This window comes from Rhipicephalus microplus, chromosome 3 (genome assembly GCF_043290135.1).
Source record: "Rhipicephalus microplus isolate Deutch F79 chromosome 3, USDA_Rmic, whole genome shotgun sequence".
NCBI lineage: Eukaryota > Metazoa > Arthropoda > Arachnida > Ixodida > Ixodidae > Rhipicephalus > Rhipicephalus microplus.
The window spans coordinates 264,705,542-264,728,702 of record NC_134702.1 but is presented as its reverse complement, the minus strand read 5'-3'; the positions used below and the strand labels follow the sequence as shown (position 1 = coordinate 264,728,702).

Sequence of the window (23,161 nt, the reverse complement as noted above, 5' to 3'; positions counted from 1 at the left end):
CGGGCCCAAAAAGGTCACTTTGGTCTCTGCACAGGCCCCTTTCTCAAAAAGAAAGCGGGCTTTTCATACACAGCGAGGTATAACAACTGGGGCACTTGTTAATTTGTACTCATCGGTATACCTGTGATTACGTATCGTGCAGCACGTTACGTGTCGAGTGGTAAACGTTGTTAGTTCGCTCTCGTCCTGCGAGTATCGTTTTCGCGCGTCGTTTGTGTGTGTGCAGCGCGCTGCACGTTTCAATCTGCTAGCCATTCTCAGCGTTGCACTCCAAGGTTGTTGCTGTTGCATTTATTGCTACAAAACCAACTTTTTTTTATTTCCTGCGTATTTACTGCTTTTAACCTACCGCTGTGTGCCCTCGGAGCTCGTAGATTGCTCTCGCGTCGCCACGACCGCGGTTTCGTGTGCGGCGGTTGCGGCAAACGGTAGTTAATTTTACAATCCCCATGCGCTTGGCTACGCACGCACCTTCAAAACTAAGTCCTTTTATGCCATCTACAATAGCATCTGCCGCAGTTTTGTCCGCAGAGTTTGCGGAAAGCAGCGTTGCTTGACTGGCTGAGCGCACACTTTCGGTGTTCTGTCAGTAACGTCATCGCCATACATTATCGTATCAAGAGCGACCGTGGTTTCGTCCACAGCAGTTGTGGCAAGGACAATCACACGCACTGTAAAAGACAATGCGTGCGCCGGTCGAACGCGTACTACCGAAGCTTTGAGTACGCTGCTCTCGGCCTTCGTTCGACGGTTTCCATACTAAAGTTTGTATCACCCACTGCGATTAGGAAATGTGTTCGGAACATTCGAATTGAGGCCCAATGAACATAGTAAAGTTTGACTGGGGAATTTCAAGAATTCGTATCTGCCGCGGTTTTGCATCACTGAGATTATACTGTACCATAGTTATAGCGCGAGAACAGAACGATGACAAAGAGACAAGAAGGACACGAGCGATTTGTCGTCGTTCTGTTCTCGCACTATAACTATCATCACGTCATGTCAATTAGCCCAAACTGCCACATTATACTGTATGTTTATATGAACACCTCTTAAACTCATTTATAATAAAATGGGGTAGCTTCGAAAAGCCTGGAGCAGATTGAGCTGCCTTTTTGTCAATGCAGCCAGATCACGCACAGAAGTCTCGATTTCCGGGAGATTTTCATGATAATCGTACATTTGGAAAAAACGGTCAAAATCCGGGAGTCGCCCGGCCAACATGGAAGACTTGGCAGGTATGCTATACCCGTTCAGTGATCTTGCTTGCTGCATGATGAATGTACATTAAATGGACACTTTCTGCTGTTCAGGTAAATCTTCAACTAGATCATTGAGAGTCGCTGGGGATGCAGTCTTCATTATTTTTTACTCAGCCGGCTCATCTCAAGTTTTTTTTGTTCTCCAGCAGCGGTGGCACAGATCAAGCGTTTTCTTCATTCACTGGCTGAAATCTGCTCCTTCTTGGTTTTTTTTTTATTGCCAATCTGTTTTTTTTTCTCTCAGTGTTGTCACTAAAATGATAGAAGACACACATACCTCTGTTAGCACCAGTCATGCCCACACAGTCCTTGCAATGAATATTTCTTAGCGGTGCACTTTCTGCTTTCACTGGGCCAGTAGATGTATTCTTTGAATTCAGCATTATATAAGATTATTACCGGAGGTATTTCCGCCTCCTAAAGGACCGCCGAACTCTAGTTGGAGGGGAGTTGAAGCACGCTTTTTTTTCCAATCGCTCAGAAAAACTGGAGTCCTCCAAAGGAGCGAGTACCTGTTGCAAGGATTCTTCGGGTAGATCTTGCGGCCGCAGCAGTTGGTTGTGGTACAGGTACCCTTCTTGCGGTTTCATGACAAGCACACTAGGAGGTTCGAAAACAAACAAGGAACTGCATCACTCCTCAATGCCCATGCACCTTGGTTAATTTCGACTTCTCCTTTATGATGTGCTTATATCTCTTCAGAATGTCACTTTTTTGAAAGCAAACGTTCAAATTTGCGAGTCTTTCCCGAACTTTAGTCTATGCATGGAATAAATCTTTCCTGCTTCTGCAATAACAGCGAGTCAAACAGCAGAAAGAAGTGGCGTTTCTCGAACTTTTCCCATACCCCCTAGTGTGCCCGGGCCGATGCTTATGCCTGCTGGTCACAAGAATGTGGTAGCAACTGCATTCTGTGTCGAATTGTACAACGTACAGCCCAAGTGATTAGACGCCGGTGCAGCGGGTGTTCCTATACAAAGATTAGTGTTCAGTAAGAAAGTAATAAACGCTGGCTCCTTTTTATCTATCCACAGCACTGCAAAACTTGCTCTATTTGTATTACTCAAAGATGCAATGAACTTGTTATACATGAAGAGTTGGCCGGAGTATGTCGGCTGCAAACATCCAAATCAGTCTGATGGCTAAAATGCTAAAACTAAAAGCAGAAGTTGAACTATGCAAATCGGCAAGGTGTTTTTCAGCTACTGCGTAAATTTAATGCGGCTTTCAAACCTTAAGCGAAAGGAATGTTGGACCCGACAAGGGTGTTGAACAACGGTTCACCTCGGCTGTCGTGAGCCGCGATTGTATTACGAGCATAATACGAGAGCTGTGCGTGTTTTTCCTGCGCTATGGTTGAAATTTTCTTGATGACAAATAACCAACTCGCCGAATACTCACATTGATTGGTGTCATGACTCACAATGATTGAGTGGTAAGTGAGAAAAACAAGAAAGCGAAAGCCACTCAAGTACTGCCTGACAGGCTCCAACCATGATGACGGCACTCACGAGGAAAGAGGGTGCGCAGCTTTCCAAGCAGGCGCTCATGCAGCTCTAGCTTTCGTGCCAGCAGGTCTTCCGTATGCCGATGCTGATGGTAGTAGGCCCAGAGGGCTGCAGACACAGAGGCCCACTCATCCTGCATGGACACATGTTGTACAGTTTGAACTCCAAGAAGACCGTAAAACTGTTGAGCAGACTTCGAATCAGCGAGGGGGCACTGAAATGAACATACACTACACCATGCTGCATGGGCAGAATGCAAAAAAACCACCTATTGCAAAGTAGCCGCTACTATAACATGACTCGCCGTAGGTAGCTTGCCCTGCCGCCAGTCCCCTAGCCCAACTTCAGCAAAGAGGGAGGCGCTTTCCTAGAATGACATCACAAAGAGGGCGAGTTTGTACAAAAAGTATTCGGCATGAGTCTGCCAACACTGAGGCAGCAACAACCTGTGTCAGCAACACCCGTCAATGATATGTCCTCCTGCCACAATGCCCTGGTAGCCCAATTGGCGAACACCAATGCACCACAAAAGAGAGGACAAGGATTGCGAATGCACTCAGGCCACGCGGCAACCGCTGGCAGCAGGCAGTTGCGGCCGAGGTTTAGAGAAATAAACAAGGTTCTTGGTCTGGGTCCGCGTCTTCCATGCGGGGTTCTCGGCCGAGCACCCTCAAAACCCCTACATCTGACACCCATTAAGAAGAACCCCGCGCCTAAGCCACGGACATTGAGGCAGTCTATGATCATGGCCCCAATGACGCCGCTGCTCATTCCCACCTTTACCAGCCAAGACACGAGGGAATCGGTCATCGATTTCATTGACGATCTTTTTGTATACTCGACCGTTAGCGGCTTCTCGGAGTCCGACGTGCTCTAGCGGGTCCTCCCAGTCACCCTGCGTGATACCGCAGAACCTTGACGGAGTTTAAAACCTCCCTTTAAGTCCGGGAACCAGTTTGTCGCGGCATTCAGGGAAGAGTTCCTGCCGGTCGTCCACGACTACTCACATAAGCCAGCTGAAGTGTGGGTTGGGACGCTTGATTCATGAACATGACGAGCTCAAGCACACGCACGACGTCTACAAATCCAGGGCAACCACCATAATTGACGAGAAGAACCGCCATATTTCTGGCCTGGAAGACAAGGTTCGCATTTGGGAAAAGCTGCTCGCAGATGCCCAGCAGCACCTGAGGGATCAGCAAAAGCAGTCTGCCCAGTTCGAAACGCAGTTGCTGAAGAAGGACACTGAGCTGGCGAACATGTGGCACAGTTACGAAGAGAAGCTTCAGCGGCAGCGTGCACTCCAAAAATCTCAGCTGGGTGAGCTAGGAAAGCAAGCAGCTGACCTCCGTGCCCAGATCACCCAGGCCAAGCAGGACCGTGACCAAGAGGCTAGTCAAGCGCAGGCACGAATTGTGGAACCGAACAACAAGGAGGCCGAGTGCAAGAAGAACCAGGAACGGATCCCTGAGCTCGAAGTCGGCCAGAAGAGTTTCTTGGCAAAGGTCTCCAAACTAGAAACGCAGCTTCGTCTTGTGTCGCATTCTGAGATAACCCTCAAGCACAGCTTAAGAAGGAGAGAGGATGAACTAGAGACCATGAAGGAAAAGCTAGCGAAGATGAACAGGTGCTGGACTCAGCTGAGATGGAGCAACTTGAGGCAAGGAAGCAGCATTCGAAAAAACCACAATCCAGACTGCGAAACGAGGTGACACAGCTGCAGGAATCCATGAAGAGGGTGAGAGAAAAGGTGGAGGGGTTGGAGGAAGCTGCAGATAATGCGAGCAACTGCGTTTGCATGTCTGACCTGGCGTGCAACGTGGCTGTCCTCGAGGAACAAAGCTGCGTGGAGAGAGAATGTAAAAGGCAATCAGGTATCTACATCAACGAGCATGGGGAAGTGAGCACCGGAGGCGTTTGCAGTCTGAGCTTCGGCGGGGATATCACGACCCCATGTCTGCCGAGCTCGCCATTGTTTGACGACTGCGACATGGAGGAGTGGCTGCCACCGATACGCGACTGGTCCAGACAGCTACAACTGAAACAACCCACAACAACGACTTATGACTTGCCGTGACCTGCGCTGCCCCAGGAGCATTGGCGTTATGTCATGCTCTCGCCGATAATCGCAATTCGTCACCCTAAGCGAGTCTGGTGCACGGCAACGAATCTACTGTGCCGGCATGTGGTCTTGTGTACCACGTGCGGTCCGTTGTGGCCAGGACTAGCAGCTACTGCAGCACCTACCTCTTCCATACTGCCCCCTCCCTTTCGCCGAAACGGAGGAGGCAGTATGGAAGCGGTGACCGGGAGTGCGCCAATGAAAGGTAGAAGAGAAGGACGAGGATCGCGAGTGCGCTCGGGGAACACGGCAGCCGCTGGCAGCAGGCAGTTCCGGCCGAGGCTTAGAGAAATAAACAAGGTTCCTGGTTTAGCTCCGCCTCTTCTCTGCAGGGTTCTTGGCCGAGCAGCCTCGAAACCCCTACAGAGCCCAAAGGGGAACCAGACTGGTGAAAAGTCGGTGTCCTTTGAAGAGGTGACTGCTACAGCCAAAAACACCTGCAATCGTCTAACATTAGTGGCAGGTAATGACATCAATAAAGTTCATAGAGCTTTGGCAGCAAAAAGAATTGACTAGTGCGTGAATGATATGCAAGAAAGCACTATCATACATTCATGCGAGCAGTGTGCTTTAATGTAAAATAGATTGCGCTATTTATGCTCCAATGCACATTAATTATGTCGCACAGTTAACCCAGTCAACATTACACCACTCGCCAGGTTCGACAATTTTGAGCTGATCAGTGCAATGCGTAGATAAGACGTTCTTAATCACATCTGCCAAAATTTGCCCCACTACGTGCCGCGAAAATGGTTCAAATTTCAAAATGAACGCTGCTCCCCCTTCCTTTTGCGGACGTGCGCCCAGAGAATAAGGGCATGACGTGCGCATATTAAAGGCCCTATGTACACGGCAATGCAGTGGCGTTGGTCCTCTACATAGACGACTATGCTCTGACGTTGCCAACAGTGGCACAAGACATGACGAAAATTATTTTGCATGACATGTGCAGTTTATGTATTTGTTGCTTGAAGAGATTAATAAATCTCTAAATAAATTATGAGGCGCAATAAGAGAAAGTGAGCATCCTTTCTTTTTTTCATTTTCTTTCCCCCGCGAATTGCAATGAGATGCCGGGCTAATGTGTCGGTGTTTCGCATGCTTTCGTGTCGCCGCGGTATTGCAGGCAGCGCATCGAGCAGACGACAGCTGTGGAACACTCCTATGCGTTTACGCACTCATTGTGCTCATCTATTCCAGCGCCTCCTCTGTCTACTCTACCGCGTCTAAGCCAGCGTTTCCAAACCATCCCACAGAAACAGGCAGTCAACCTCAAAACAACGCTGATAAAAAAAAATGCCGCTTGCGCGCACGGGGGTTGGGATTGTTCGGGCACGTCATAAGCACGTGACCTCTTGGTTGGATGCCGGAGAAGGTAGGAAAGAGATTTCGCTTGTGAAAGCTACGCGGAGGAGCGGCAAGGGTTTCGAGCTCGCCTCCTCTCATCCTCAATTTGCGCCGCTTCAGAAAAACAGTTTTCTTCAGCTCGTGATGAACCGATTTAAAAAATTTTTGTGGAAAAACGTTTCTCATTGTACACCCAATAACTTCTGTGGTCTAACTAAGATTTGGTGTGGGGCCTGGTGATGACCCTTTATAATATAATCAGTAATTTACATTTTCTTGCATTCCTTCTCTTGCAACTCTATGACTATTGTTTGCAGCTTTCCCAAGAGATCCAGCAAAGGGCTCGAATTCTGATCTGCGGAGGCATGCTGCTGTTTCATTGTTTCGCATCTCGTAAGTTTCGTTTGGTCTTGTGACACAATGTCGTCCCTCTGGGCCAACTTATTCGAGGAGCAATGAAAATCAGGCGCACGCAGTTCCAATTAACCGTGGGGAATAACTACGTGTTCGACCGAGTTTCCCCCGATAGAACTGTACGCGGCTGTGCCGGGACGTCGGTCTGAATTACCTGAGTTTGAATTAACCGAGTTCAAATTAACAAGCTTTTACTCAGCATGGGAGACATGCAAGGCAACTTCAATAAAAGATGAGTGCTGTTAAGTTTGCACCATCTGAAAAACAATAGTGAACAAATGCATTCATAATCGTAGCACAAGAAATAACCATAAACATGGAAGGAACGCAAAAACAGGACAGGCACTAGTCCTGTTTATGCATTTTCTTTTGGTTCTTTCTTGTGTTACGAATATGAATGCAAGTGACCCAAACCAATTAGCCTCCACCACTGTTTTGATAGCAAACAAATCTAAGCCATGCTGAAGCACATCGAAAATCCCTGTTGCACCAACAATAAACGGTGTAAGTGGTTCGCCATTAATTAGCTGGAGGACGTATGTGTGTGTGGTCAAGTGACCTAACTATGGCGCCATAAAGCAATGGCTTCAAATCCTCAGTTGCAAGCTTGGGAAAAATTTTTTTCAGAACAATCCTTCTTTGTGCCCTTCGTGTCCCATCCCCTTCAGGGGCAGTCTGTACACCTGTACACATCAACTACAAAGGCACGTGTGCACCGTGTTTCTTCAAATGGCTTGAAATGCAGTTAGCAGATTTATACATGCTTCCTAAGGGAGCAATTAGCACAACTTCCTTTTGCTATGTATTGCTGCAGAGGATCATTTTGCTCTGGACACAATCGTGCCAAACAATTATTTAATGTGTCACATTCCAGGACCAAGCATATTATTTTTATTTGCTCAAAAGGTATAAAACCAAAAAACAAACTGGGCATGCATTTTGAGCCTCATACATGATTGTTCTAATTCAAGAACTAAACGTGACTGCTCAAAAATAATCAGACAATTAATTACACACTGAATACCATTCACAGCAATTACCAAACAACATACTGTTGCCTCTATTTCTTTCTCCAGCCTACACGAATTGGACACCATAATACTTGCAGAAAGAGGCTAGAGATACAAGCAACTACCTGAGGTACCCATATAATTATTATTACAATGAAATGCACTGTATCAAATTTTGTATCTCATAAACTGTAAATCAACTATAACTATCACTTTTGCAAAGCTATTATTTCGTGCCCATACCTATTGTAATATGCTATTTATTAAGTGTCAGTTTTTCATATCAATTGTAACGCTGTAGCTCCTTCGCTTATTTCTGTTTTTCTCTTAACCGGGCAGAGACCTTGTAAAGCTGCTTTAAAGACAGCTTTTTGTTACAGTCCTTCTTTTTGCAACAAGAAAATGAAAAATAAACTACAGTCGACCTTCGTTAGTTCAAACTCGAAGCGATCTCTGAATTTCGTTTGAATTATCAAGAAGGTTGAATTATCAAAAGCTCCCAGATATATGAAGATGGGTGAGGTGACACCACACATTATGTGGTGTCACCTCACCTTGAAGCGTTTTGAAGCGTTTTAAAACATCTTGAAGCGTTTTTAAACCCTAACTGTATGCAATGAACAGAGCGTTTTTAAACCCTAACTGTATGCAATGAACAGAAAGCAGAGGTGAAAGGTCCACAAATTTATTGGCCATTTACTGCTGATTGAACCTTTTAAAGAAATTGTGAATTGCCAACTGCGTATTTGCTATATGTACCTTCAGCGCAAAGCTTTCTACCAGTTGAGAAGCATCAAGGTTTACCGTGGGTGAGCTTCATTTAAAACATTTGTTTCCAAGCAAGCAGTCTTTTCCCTTGAAGGCCTGGGGCACTTATTTTTCATTTTTAAACTGTTAAGATTATATAACCGAGCACACAAATTTTTAAACTGTAGTGGGAAAGCAGCAGATATTTTCTGGTATGGAACCGCAAAAAACATGAAATAACCGAATGATGGAGCTTAGATTATGAGGCTTTAAAATACATTGAAAAAATAGAAGGCCAACCAAAAATTCATTTTTGTTTCAATTAATTGAAAGTATGAATTATCAGAGTTTGAATTACTGTAGATTGGATAAGTACATAGTTTTCACGTGGCCTTTCCCTCCCATGGTCGTGCAGAAAACGTGCATGCCTCACACTCCATGCATCTATGAAAATCAAGCGCATGCCCAACACGATGCCGGGATGACCCTTGTCTGCCACTGAACTCACTTTACTCATGCACGACCATGCATGCCAAGAGCCGAGCCAAAATTTTCGAGTCAATTTACAATTCTCTACTCAGCAGGACAAAGACTGCGTAGCCAGACAGGTGCTTAGGAGAGCTAGTTGGTACTAGAGAATGATAAAAGAGGGCAAGAAAAACAGAACATAGGGAGAGGTGCACACATGAACTGCTGATGCATTATTTTATTGCACTAAATGCAAAGTTTTTATGGGACACATCAGATAAGTAATTATCTTGTCAAGAACTTGTTCACAACAAAAAATGAACAAAGAAAGGGGGAGAGCAGACTATAAATCTAAAAAGTGCACTCATGCTGGACAAATAGAAAGCCACACAGAAATGTATGTACAATGGTGATCGAAATTTTGGAGACCACGGGAGCGCGTGGCAAACAACGTGGCACCTTCTCAGCAAAAAAGCTCGTAAGCGTTCACTGGGCAAGCGCATCTTTTTCTACCTGCGTGCACGCCAGAAAAATCGCAAGGTGCCATTTTAGCAGTCTCGGCACAAGCACTGAGCGACAAAAATATCTAAATTGTACTGGCTGTGCTCAGTGTGTGCCGCTCCTGCGCCATAGTTCCAAGCACTCCGCGGGGACAAAAACAAGCATATTGCGTCTTCTTTTTTTTAATTGACACATCTGATAAGATTACCAAGCACTGTGGCTCTTGGCGAAGTACGCGTGCTTTCACCACAATATAGAACGAAGGCAAAGAGGTGGCATGCATCAAGCACTGGCAGCACTGCCACCATAAGTTATGTATTTTTGATGTGATATCATCACTCAGTGCTTCTGCAGACTGCGATTTTTCTGGCATCCTGGTGTGCTTGCAGTTAAAAGAGAGAAAACGCAAGCTGGCAGGCAGAAAAGAATGTGCTTGTGCAGTGAGCCCACACGAGCTTCTCTGGTAGCCATGAGACGGTGCTGTCTGCTACGTGCTTTCGTGGTCTCCAAAATTTTGATTGCCCCAGTACACAAACAAATTCTAAAAACAACGGAGAAACAAAAAAAAACAAAAGCCAGATAGCTTCCAAATGGGGGATAATAAAATGCCAGTGAGGAGTCATGAGCTGAAATTGTGGGCTGCTTTCTTTTAGAGCAAAAATATGAAGACCCTTTTGTGTTTTTTTTTTTCAGTTTCATTTTCGCTATGTAGCAAACTAACACATTACAAAATTGTCAGTGTGAATGCCTTTGTTTTGTTTACCCCATCTGTTCTTAAACTTATAAAACTAATATTCTGATCTCTTCCTCTTTATTTTTGAAGTCATTTTGTTGTAGCACTGTGTCATTGGAAATGTTTGCGTGGCTATTGACAGATATGGTACAGCATGACCGTGGTAGCAATCTGAAGGGTTTGTTCAGAATGGTGCTGGCCCTTCATTGTTTCATGCATGCACTTGCTTTAAGCCGCTTCCTATGCATGGCACTGTATGGAGTGCGAGCCGTACTCTCCCATGTTCACTGTAACAGTGGACCGAACCGTACATGTTGCACCTATTTCACAGCTCCAGGGAAGATGAGGAAAATATCAACATTTCCATTGCAACATGTTTACCCCACCCCACGCTATTGGAGTAGATGACAGTTTGTTTCGCTATCAAGCGAGACCAAGAAGCAAAACAAAATTCTGCCGTTCCAGAAGGACTCGAGTGGGGTGGCAGCACAGGGCCCCATTGTAGTCACATTGTGATGGCCAGTTGCCAGCTCTGGGAGCAATTCCCTGGTGATTCAATGCAAGCAACTTGGCAAGTACAGTCAAACCCACTTATAACAATATTCAAGTGCCACAAAAATTTCATTATTATAACCAATAATTACAATAAACGGGATGTACTAAGAAAAGCAAACTGCGAATACAGCAAGCTGCTGTGAGAAAACAACATTGAATTCGATATGCCCATATACATGAGTGATAAGGATAAGAAAGCTGCTAATTTTTTAGACATGCTTGAAAATTCGAACCCTTTCACAAGACCACCATACATGTGAACTTTTTAACTCTGAGCCTCTTTGAGGTTTCAACTTTGTACACGAATGTCCCATCTGAAAGTACATTAACAGAAAACTTGTACCCTGTCAAACTTCGTAAGTCACCTTTGCCACAATTTCATACCGCAATGCAGTGACACATACCGAAATTCTGAAGGGGCGTTGGGTGACATTGGGGTGGTGGGCGGGGTTTAGCAGCTTGAATTTCTTGCTTTCTTCTTTTTGTTTCAGAATTTTGCATTCCATTAACTTTCAGCATGAACATTCAACAGCCAGAATTAGTTGTTATAACTGAGATAGCATGCGGGCATTGATGTAAGCAGATTATTTTACCATAGAAAACATACAAATGTTGATCGTCCAGCAGCTTTTTATTGTTAAATTGACATACAGTAAAAAACAGCATTGTTTATAAGTCTGTTCTATATCAGAAAAAAAAAGTGATATTGCCCTGTATCCAGTGTTAAAATTTTGTACTATTTCCCCCCCTCCCCACTGTAATGCCCTTGGGTGCTGTGGGTACTATGATAAATAAATAAATAAATCTAGTAATTGTCTTCAGAATATATGAATCCTCAGATAGACACCGCCTGGTGGCTGCCAAGTTATCTGTGATGTAAAAAAATAAGAGCTATTTTAGAATGCTGGAGGCATCAAAGACTGCTGGGCAAGCTTCCTACCTGAAGCAAGCTGTGGGAGCGGGCTAGTTGGTATTCGCTATTTTTACCCCTAAAGTGCGAAAAAAAAATACAGCCAATATACGCCAGCTGAAGTTTTCAGCTCTTTACACGAATGTCATGTCTGAGAGTACATTAACAGAAAACTGCACCCTATCAAACTTCATAAGTCAGCTTTGCCGCAATGTCATAACGCAATGTTCTTACCTGATCTGCTGCAGTGAGTTGCCGTTTGACTCGAGGCCTCTCGTCTTCTTCGCCATCCAACCTTCGCCTGTAATAAAATAGTACCATGGCATTGGCAGCACATTCTCAACATACTGCTGTAGGCTGGGCCACTGTGTACCCAAGTCTCGGCCCTAACAGTGGCAATATTTCTGAATGACAAAAGAAAGAGTCCCACAGAACGATTAATCCATATTGGTGTTTTCTTCTTCCTTAATAGATTAACAGGAAGTGAGAAGAAAATTGTAGAGTTGAACTTAGAAAAAGCAGTGACTGTGATGCTGTCACACATGACAGGCAAATTTTAGTCCCTAGTGTTGATTGTGTTTGTCCTGACCGATCCATGCGAATCAAGTGCCCCACACTGCACATTCATTCCATTACAAAGCAAGGGCTAGCAAGCGAACTCTGCATGGAGGCCTCGAAAACTTACTGATTTGTTTATTAACACAGAAGCCACAGCACCCGTGAGCATTATAGAAATAGGAGGCGGAGAGACAAGGAAACAGTAACACCAACAAAAATACGCTGAGTGCAGAAAAAAAGGAAAGCGATCAATGCTGGCAGCAAAAAAAAAAAAAGGAAGTTGGCCTGGTTTCTTCACATTTCACCACCAAAAATATGACGTATGAAAACATTTTTTGTTCGCAGGGACGGAAGCGGGCTTCAGTTTTTTGGAGCAGCTTTGGGAGCAGAAATATTGTGGTTTTGGAGCAGCTTTGAAGCAGTAAAAATAGAGTTTTGGAGCAGCGCTGAAGCTAAAGAAAGGCGCGTTTTGAAGTATCGAAAGTTAGTTCCTGAGCAGATTTCTCAGGTCACACAACACTGGTAATTAAAATTTTTACTTTCTGGTAAACATAAAAAAATTCAGTGGTTTTTACTAAGCATGCAATGCTGATCAAGCGACCAAAATTACCCAAAATTCATATATATATTAAAACTTAGAACATCGATGCTGAAAGGGCAGCAACTGACAGAAAGACATAGGCGGCACTCAGGACAGCTACTAGACCTCATATAAATGAAAAATTTTAAAGGGACACTAAAGAGAAAGAACGAATTGCTTTAGATTCATAAACTGCACTCTTGGAACTCTAATGCCATAAGTTCCACTGACATTGACATAAGTTCATTGTCAGCAGAGAAAATCAAGCTGCGTAAGACCCCGTAGACGTCTTCATAATTCTATGAGGTCACAGTGTTTGACGCAGGAGTCTCAGAGTTGCGTCTCCCCCCACAGTTTCTTTTCACGCGTTTTCTCGCTTACCAAGTGTTGAGATGCGGTAAGAGTGGTGTTTTCAAGATTCCGAAGTTGTACTTCACTAATACAGAAAAAAAGTCTATTGCACTTTAGTGTCCCTTTAATATTAAAATGTTGCAATGTTCAAAATGTGATCAAAATACCGTATTTAACGTGAACAGCAACTCAACACTAGAGATGAGCTAATATAAGAAATCTTATCTTCATAGTAAACCAATAAGGTTCTATAAAAAATGAATGTAAAAAACTTATGTACCGGCCATTGTAGCACTACAGTAGACATGAGACACGCGAGGAAATATAGATGCACTTACGGTGCCATTGCTAGACAATTAAGGGAAATTTTTTTTTAGATGTGCAGCAGCTTTTTGACTAACCTATGTAAGGCTGCCCCTTCCGTACCAAAACGACGCGTGCCGAAAATGTTGGCACGATTCCAAGTAGGTCACGTCGCTGCTGCGCATTGACGTCACACTACCCTTGCAGTTTGCGCTGACGTCACACTTTCCCTGGCCTGCCGCGCTCTCGCCATGGTGCCCGCAGCTGCTGCCTGCTCCTTTTGCGCACAACATCTGCCGCGACTGCCGCTCGCTACACCGCCGACTCATCAGTTCACGCGCAATAAACTTGACACGGGCCTAACGTATGCGTTGAAACAAATCTGTACGTGTCACCTACAGGACCTTCGCCAGCCATCCCTTCAAATAAATCTTTCAGCACTCAACCCGTGACACCACCCGTGCACAATGCTGCTGCTTCGCATCTCATTAGAGTTCCCTTCAGTGTAGGTAAGTAGGTAATAAACTTTATTAAGGACCCAACGAGGAATCACTAGCCTGGGCTAGGCCTCCAGGAGTCGTCGTCCGGGGAGCATCGTGCGATGTCCTCGGCAATAGCCCTCGCTCGCTGGACAGCCCAGCTTCGGTCCATTGCACGTGGGCTGATAAGGTCCTTTGGGGAGATGGTTCAAGTTTTATTACTATAGACATTACATGGACACTCTACTGGTTTTATCGTCACCACCATGTCCTGCGTAAACTACAAGTTGGTAACATTCCCCACCCAACGCACATTCTACCCGCACGTAAAATTGCGCAAGCTGAAATGGGAGCGCTGCTCAAGCAGAGATCAAACGAGACAGTCGATCTCCATCGCTCGGAGGGCCGATGCGTTAGCATCCACTGCGTGCTAGAACTGCCATCAAATACTCAAGCAGAGGGAACATGCCACCCGCCTTGAACAAGTATAAACAGACACAAAGGAAAGGTGGCCGGGTCGCTCCAGCAGCCGCTGTGAGCTTCAAATCTAAGGGCTTAGTTGCGATAGCCGGCGCGCCCGCTATTGGCAAGCATCAGCGCACAGACCGTAAAATGTTCAATGTCGTGCGCTCTCGTAGGAAAAAGATCGTGCGATAAGAGCGTTTCTCCTTAATGCGGTCATACTTCTTTTCTTACATGAAGGTTTCATAGTGTGCCGCAATGTTGGATCCAAAACATTTAGCTGTGAGCCTTCATATTGTCACCGGTTCGTTATGTTGACAAAGCAGCAGCCGCGGTTTTCACAAGTGAACTTTTTATTTGGGCGAACCTGTGCCCGGATAAAGAAACGTCACTCTACAGCAATACACGTAGCAGACTGATAGCAGCAAACATACAGCACCGGCCATTGATAATCTGCCACGCAGCGAAGCGTGTCGGACTTTATACATGTGCCACCGAAGATTACAGCATTATCACTAGTGAAACATGCGTGGGGTCCAGTTAGAACATAGCAAAATAAGAAGAGAACTTCTTTGGAGCAAGCAGTATAGAAAAATAAAAATATAAAAAGGATGTGAGGAAAGAAAGAGTTGACGCCAAACTAACAACAGCTTTATTCTTCTCACAGCATCGCATATATATGCCATAAACCACATACATTGCATGTGCACACACAGCTTCATATTGTATAACAGATAAAATTCCATAATACATCACACCACCACACCTGAATGTACATAGTGTCATATAACACACGTAAAACATGTTATCCTAACCAAGATGTGCACGCAAAAATTCATATTCTGTGGCATGCAAAGAAACAGAGGTATCGCTGATACAATCGACTCTGCTTTTCTTAACGTGATATGCTTCCAAAGCAAGCCGCGGATCTTCATTCCTGCTCCTACCTAGAATCAGCGCATCATGAAAGCGCGGTGAACAGCCAATGCAGAAGTAAAAATGAGCAACAAGAAGTGCCCCTTTGTCAACTTTTTTAGTTATTTTTTTGTGGCTGTTCCTTAAGATGCTCGTTTATGCATCGTCCCATTTGCCCGATGTAGAACTTCCCACATACTAGAGGTATGGCATATACCACACAGGTGATTTAAGAAATGAAGCTGGCACCGTGTTTTATTTAGCACCCATGTTTGCTACTACCCCAAGTGCAGGAACAGAACTTCGAGAGCTTGAAGGGCGCGGAAAACACCAAGGAGACGCCATGCCTCTTAGCAACTTTTCGAGTTGATGCGTGACATTATCTAAATAAGGCATTAAAACAGGCCTGAACGGGTCTTGTTCACAAGTCGTCTTATTACTGTTTTTTTTTGTTTTTTTTTTCGAAGCAGGGCTCCAGCTATGACCGTGAGGAGCGTCATAGGATAACCTGCAGCCAATATACAGCATACCTGATATTCAAAACTCTCCTGCATTTAATGTGCGCACTACTTTTTGAGATCCGAATCTACAACTTGTATCGCATCTTGCACCGAGTGCGCCTCGTGTCACACCCGCCCACCTCATGATATGATTGTTTGGCGAGTGTACACACCCTTTCTCGTTCTGCCCGGCATATAAAGGCCACCCAAGAACGACATGAGTTCTTGTTCAAAGCACACTCTCGCATCATGTCTCGCTCGATCAACAAGCCTGTACATGTTGCCAAGTCCACGACTTCATTGGCAGAAGGAGACAACGGAACAACCATGAACTTCCCTAAGCACCGGACCCCCTGCCTCTGTCAAGAAACACCAGCAAGAATTGGAAGTTGTTCATTCAGAGGCTTGAACTTTTTTGACTGCATTAGACCCCCTGGAAACCCTCGGTCGAGCACGACGAAGGCCGCCTTACTCCTGGGTGTTGCCGAAGAAGAAGCGCTGAAAGTTTGTAACAACTTCATGTTCGCAGAGGGTGCAAGCAAGAACTATGCTACAATCGTGAAGAAGTGCGAGAAGTATTGCGCTACGCAGTACAGCAAAGTTCATGAGCGCTACATATTTCGGAACATGAGTCAAGCCCCCCGGTGAGCCACTGGAACACTTTATACGAGATTTGAAAAGGCAGGCCTCTGAGTGCAACTTTGGCGCACTAACAGAATCCATGATCCGGGATCAGCTTGTTTTGGGGCTAAGCGATGACAAACCTGCGAAAAGCTACTGAGTGACAACAAGCTGACCTTAGATAAGGCGGAGCAAGTTTGCAAGGCAGCGGAGGCAAGAGCGGCCCGCCAATGAATATGGGAAAGCCAGCAAAATCAAGTAAACACTGTGCGCAAGATAGGGCAGAGGCAGGCCAACCGTACATGCTTCAAGTGCGGAGGCACACATGCTAAAAGAAATTGCCCGGCGTACGGTCGAACGTGCCGACAGTGCCAACGCGAAAATCACTTTGCCATATGTCGCAGAAACACAGCGCAAGTTGATGAAGTGGAAGAAAATGAAGAAGACTTTAAAGTGCTGAATTGTGTCCGTAAGACGGTGGGACAGTGAACGTGACTGGACCGTTCAAGCAAAAGTCTAAAACGGCGCAGTTACGCTGAAGACTGATGCAGGATCGCAAGCAAATTTGCTGCCTTTTAGAGTTTTCAGTAGGATGAGTCCGAAGTCGGCACTGAAGCCCAGCGGCACAGTACTTAGCTCATATGGAGGCGGAGTAATCAAGCACGCAGGGCTGACACGACTGTTAAGGACCGCACCACTACACTCGATTTCTTCATGGTACACAAGGGTCAGGCTATCTTGGTTAAACGCTAGCAAGCAACTCAGACTGATCCCTTGTATACACGCAGTGTATCGCTCAAGCTCCGAAAGAATTGTCAACGAATTCCGTCACCTCTTCCCCAGCACGAGGCGCGTTAAACATGCCTACAAAATGGTTCTCACCAAGGGAACCGTACCAGAGGTCCAACCAACTGGATGAGTACCCCTATCTCTCCAGACACCACGCAAAGCAGGACTAAAGCACATGGAACAGGCACAGATCGTCGCAAATGTCGACAAAACGACGGACTGAGTCCACTTGTAATTGGTTGGTTGCGAAACTTTATTGTGGTCCTGCAAGGTGCACGTCAGCGTGCAGCGGGCGACCCCCACGTCGGGACCGTTAGGCCAAGCCTATCGGCCGCTCCGCGGACCTGCTGAACGGCCCAAAGTTGGTCGGCCAGTAGCGAGCTGCGTAGGGCCGCCTCCCACCTGACGGATGTAGTGTTGTGGTTAGTGTACATTGCCTTGCACTCCTAGAGCATGTGCACCAGCGTGGATACATCCCCCATGCGGGGCAAGCGTCATTGGGGAACACGTCAGGAGAAATAGCATGAAGGGATCTCAGGTTAGGGTACGTGTTGGTCTGCAGTAGTCTGAGCGTAAGGACCTGTGGCCTATTAAGTTTTGGATGAGGGAGTGGATATAGTCTTCGTGCGAGGTAAAAATGTTTTGTTATTTCGTTGTACGTGGCAGGCACGTCCCTGTTTTCCGCAACCCCGTTGGCCCCGAATCGTTGGCCGGAACTGGCGCGGTTGGTTAGCGCGCGCACGACCTCGTGGGCGGACTTGTTGAGGTTGGGGGGAGCGCCTTGGACCTGTCCAACATGTGCAGGAAACCAGATCAGTACGTGGTGCTTGATACCGTCGTGGCCACCATTCTGGAGCACGCGCAGGGCTTTCTTGGAGATTACCTGGCGCTTGAAAGCATGAATAGCTGACCTAGAGTCACTAGAGATGAACTCCCTTTCACCTTCCAGGATGGCCAGGGCGATGGCCACTTGCTCGGCAATCGTCGGATCGTCAGTGTGAACCGATGCGCAGTTGGTGATTTACTGTTTAGAGTCGACGGCGATGGCGGAGAAGGCGCGGCTCCCACGGTACACTGCCGCGTCGACAAAGCTAACGCCGCGCTCCTCACTGTGAATCTGCTTGAGAAGAGTGGCAGCTCTAGCCCATCGCCTACCACAATTGTGCTCAGGATGGACATTCCTCGGTATCTGTGCCACGGTGACGAGGTCACGAATCTCACGGGGCACCTGTCTCATCTTCTCGTCCACTTCAGCCGGAGAGTGACCGAGCTCTCTGAGTATATGTTTGCTGTTCTGGGAGCTCGAAAGGCGCGCGAGCTGGGCCCGCTCCTGCACTTCGGCAATCTCCTCCAACATATTGTGTACTCCGAGCTGGAGCAGGCGCTCGGTGTGCGTCCTGATCGGGATAATGAGGGCCCGCTTGGTAATCTTTCTGAGCAAGACGTTGATCTTGTCACGCTCGGCGCGCTGCCAATTGTGGATGGCCGCGACATATGAAAAATGACCGAGCACAAAGGCATGGTGTGGAACCAGCTGAACCGCATTATCCGTCCTGATGGCGAGCTTGAGTATAGCCTCGCCGTTGGAACTATTGGACTCGATGGTCATGCTGAGGACCCGAATGGAGTCAACTCTGGGTATTGCGCCGCAATCTCCGGTGTAGAGCTTGATATCACTATTCGAGATCGCTGCCAGTTTTTGGGCTTGGGCCCTCGCCTAGTGGGTTGGTAGAGGAGGAGCTCGGACTTGTTTGGGGAACACCTCAGGCCTATAGGACGGAGATAATCTTCCGTGGTGCCTATGGCCTCCTGCAGGGAGTGCTTGACTTGCCCGTCACTGCCAGCTGTGCACCAAATGGGGATATCGTTCCCGTAAATTGTGTGGTTAATGTCTTCAATACATGAGAGCTTCTTGGGCAACCCGATCATGACAAGGTTGAACAGGGTGGGCGATATCACTGACCTTTGTGGCGTGCCGCGCGAGCCCAGCTCAATCTCCTCGGAGACAAGGCCTCCCACTCTGAGGGTGCCTCTCCTACGGGTCGGTCAACAACGATTTCACATATTCGTAAATCTGACTCCGAGGCTGAGCTCAGCAATCGACCGCAACACGAAAAAAAAGTGAGTAACATTGTCGAAGGCTTTCTCTAAGTCAAGGCCAAGAATGGCTCGCATGTCTCGAGTGTTGCAGTCGATGACTTGGTGCTTGAGCAGCTTCATAGCGTCTTGTGACGAAAGCTTGGCCAGAAAACCAATCATGGTGTGCGGGTAGAGCCCATTGTCTTCCAGGTACCGAGTCAACCTATTCAGTACCACATGCTCAGCTACCTTTCCCACGCAGGATGTGAGCGAAATGGGGTGTGGCCTACTTTTGTAGCGCCCTGCTACATTATCATCGACATTCATCATCATCACCATTGTCATAGCCACCGCGCCGCGCCTCTCGCGCAGCTAATGCATAGCTCGAGCTGCGCGAGGACAGAATGAGCTTCTGACCTGGCGGTTTGGACGCTGCAGCTGCTGCCGCTCCGCTTCGGCAAATCGCCTTGGATAATAAAGTGGCAACAGAACGACACGACCACGTTGGCCCGCAGTACTGTCCTCCTCTTTCGCTACATTGGTGACCCGGACTTCGAAACGCGACCTTCTATGGAGCTGCATGAGCATCTCGACAGCCCTGGTACCGCTGCCACTGCACCCAGCCATGTACCCTCTTCGTGTGTTGTTGGAGGTACTGCTACCATAATGCTACCACAGCTGTGGCTTGCCGATCCCTCCTTATGGTTCATTCAAGTCGAGAACAAGTTCCGCATTCATCGCATCACGTCAGAAGTTCGCAAGCATGAGCTCCTCGTTGAAGCGTTGCCGCCACAAGCAATGGCCGAAATACGCGACATCCTCGTGGGCCCGCCTGGTGACACTCCATATACGACAGTCAAACAGGCTCTTCTTCACAGACTCATTCCGCCTAAGCATCGGCACATTCAGCAACTTCTGTGCAACGAAGAGCTCGGGGACCGCCGTCCCACACAGTTTCTACGTCACCTGTAGCACCTGCTTGGGGACCAGCCGGACGGCTCGGAAACATCCATACTACGTGAGTTGTTTTTACAGCGTCTTCCACCTACCATGCGAATGGCTCTTGTCCCAGCTCAGGATAAGCCACTGTCGGAGCTTGCAGAAATGGCCAATGACATGATAGACGTTGCTCCAGCAGCCATAAACGCTGCCAACACCTCTCCGATTTCCGAAGCAGATTCCCTTCGAGAAACGATAAAAGATCTCTCAGCTGAAGTCGCCAACTTGCGTCTGCAATTGGTGAGCATTCACAACTTAAATGACTAGCCACGTCCACATCGACCATCTCTCACGTTGGCTGCTCCGCAACGGCCCCTCCACCAGCCCGAGCACTGCTTTTTGCTATTATCACCGGCGTTTTCGTGCCGCAGCTCGTAGATGTGTGCCACCTTGCTCATGGCGCATGAGAAACGCTCCTGCCGATCGTCAATAACAGCAGCAGGCGATCAAGGCCAAGCATCAAGCCGCCTCTTCCACATCACCGATAGAACAACAGGTCTGCGCTTGCTGGTGGAGCAGAAGTCAGCATAATGTCTTCGCGAGAAGTCAACTCTTTTACAAGCGCTCAATTCTTCGGTCATCACAACTTACGGACAGTAGTCTCTGACCCTTGATCTCGGTCTTAAGAGGAAACTGCAGTGGTTATTTTGGATAGCAGACGTGCGCTACGCAATTTTAGGCGCCGATTTTTTAAGGCATTTTCATCTGCTCGTGGATATGAGCCGCTGTCGCCTGGTGGATAGCTATACCGGCTTATCGGTCAATGGTTTTCTGTCACGCGCTACGGCCCTAAACCCCACTTTCGTGAAACCGCCCACGTCACCATATACAGCTCTGCTCAACGAGTTTCCAGAGATTACAACGCAGTCTCCCATGAATAAGACCCCCAAGCACACTGTGACCCACTGCATCGTTACCACAGGCCCACCGGTTCACTGCCGCCCTCGACGACTTGGCCCTGATGAACTTCGAATTGCTCGCAACGAGTTTGAGCATATGTTACAGTTGCAAATCATTTGTCCGTCATCAAGCTTGTGGTCGTCGGCGTTACACATGGTTCCCAAGAAGAACAATGACTGGCGGCCCTGTGGTGATTATCGAGCTCTCAATGCAGTCACCATTACAGATCGATACCCGTTACCCAATATTCAGGACTGTACTGCCTTTTTAACCGGCACAATTGCATACTCGAAGATTGATCTTGTGAAAGCTTATCACCAGATCCCTGTTGAGCCTTCTGACATTCCCAAAACTGCAATAATTACCCCATTTGGGCTCAATGAGTATTTACGAATGCCTTTCGGTTTGAGAAACGCAGCTCAGACATTTCAGCAATTTATAGACGAAGTCATAAGAGGCTTGCCGTTTTGTTTCGCCTATATCGACGATCTTCTCGTTGCCAGCAAGGACGCTGAAACGCACAAGGCACATCTACGTCAGCTTTTCACTCGACTGCGTGATTACGACCTTGTCATCAATGTAGAAAAGTGTCAGTTTGGAGTCTCGGAGATCGCATTCCTTGGATTTCACATCACTAAAGATAGCATCACTCCTCTACCTGACAAGGTTCAAGCTATCCTCGAATACCTGCCTCCCACGTCCATACGCAGTCTACGACGTTTTCTCGTCAATATTTATCGCCGCTTCATCCCTATAATGCTCTACACTGCTGCAGCCTCTGGAAGCACTACTGTCGACTTTTGCAAGCCGAGTCAGCCCCACTTCCCTGGGACACGGTCGCGGATCAAGCTTTTGCCGCCGTTAAGACCAAGCTCGTCCAGGCCACCCTCCTGCACGACCCTTCACCAACTGCTCCCACTAGCCTCATGGTGGAGGCTTCTTCATAAGCAGTTGGGGCCCCTCTTCATCAATGGATCAATGGTGCATAGGCTCCGATTTCCTTCTTTTCTCACAAGTTACGCGACGCTGAGCGCCGATATAGTACTTTCGGACGGGAGCTCCTCGCGGCCTACCTTGCCGTGAAGCATTTCAGGTACTTCCTTGAAGGGCAACAATTAGCCATTCTTACTGACCACAAGCCCCTTGTTTCGGCTTTACGTTCCTGCAGTGCCACGCACACTCCTAGAGAACTTCGACACCTTGCTTTCATTGTCGAATTCACCACAGACATACGTTATGTAAAAGGCAGCTTTAACAGTGCAGCTGACGCTCTCAGTCGTATTACCCTCAATGCCACGACAGGCACCACCGACCTTCATTGTCCTCGCACGCGGCGGCACAAGAAGTAGACGATGAGCTTCCACGACTCCGATCCTCTACTTCTCTCCGACTGGAACAAGTCAACTTTCCCGACGACGACGTTACCCTCTGGTTCGATGTTTCACACAACTGCACTCGTATCTATGTTCCTTCACAGCTTCGTCGTGCTGTTTTTGACACCCTCCACTCCATCTGCCATCTAGGCGCAAGAGCTACGCAATATCTGGTCAACATCTGGTTTAAGAAAGGAACTTAGTTCCTTTCTTAAAGATTCTAAATTACTCGGTTGGATTGCGGATTACTTGCATTCTCGATCTCAGTTCGTTACTTTCAACCAGGTGCAGTCATCCCCTGTTGAAATCACATCCGGTGTGCCGCAAGGCTCTGTGCTAGGGCCTCTCTTGTTTATTATATTTATTAATGATGTTGTTAATGTCATCTCTGGAACCCCTGTAAACATACGTCTGTATGCCGATGATTGTGTACTGTATAACTGCATTTCAAGAACAGTCAGTCCTCAACAACATATTCTCGTTATTCTGCGATTGGAGCTCAACGTGGCAAATGCCCATAAATTACAAGAAAACTGTAGCTATGACTTTCTCAAATAAAAAACAGCCTCTCAGTTTCAGTTATAACTACAATGGGTCCACCCTAGCACATGTGAGTGAATTCAAATACCTAGGCATCACCTTTACACATGACCTTAAATGAGGCAAACATGTTGA

The 23,161-nt window shown here is 46.9% G+C and overlaps 1 protein-coding gene across 2 annotated transcripts in view; it reads right to left on the bottom strand.

Moving 5' to 3' along the window:
• The window catches only part of LOC119168266 (poly(A) RNA polymerase GLD2), a 147,599-nt gene that overhangs the window by 76,057 nt on the left and 48,381 nt on the right, over positions 1-23,161 (bottom strand). Inside the window, exons 3-4 of one of the 2 annotated variants that reach the window (XM_037419673.2) lie at positions 11,812-11,878; positions 2,774-2,903 (exon numbers count right to left, since the gene is read on the bottom strand). In XM_037419673.2, the coding sequence (XP_037275570.1) occupies positions 2,774-2,903; positions 11,812-11,878 (197 nt within the window). The remainder of the gene's footprint in view (positions 1-2,773; positions 2,904-11,811; positions 11,879-23,161) is intronic. The other variant, XM_075890986.1, reaches the window with a different exon arrangement.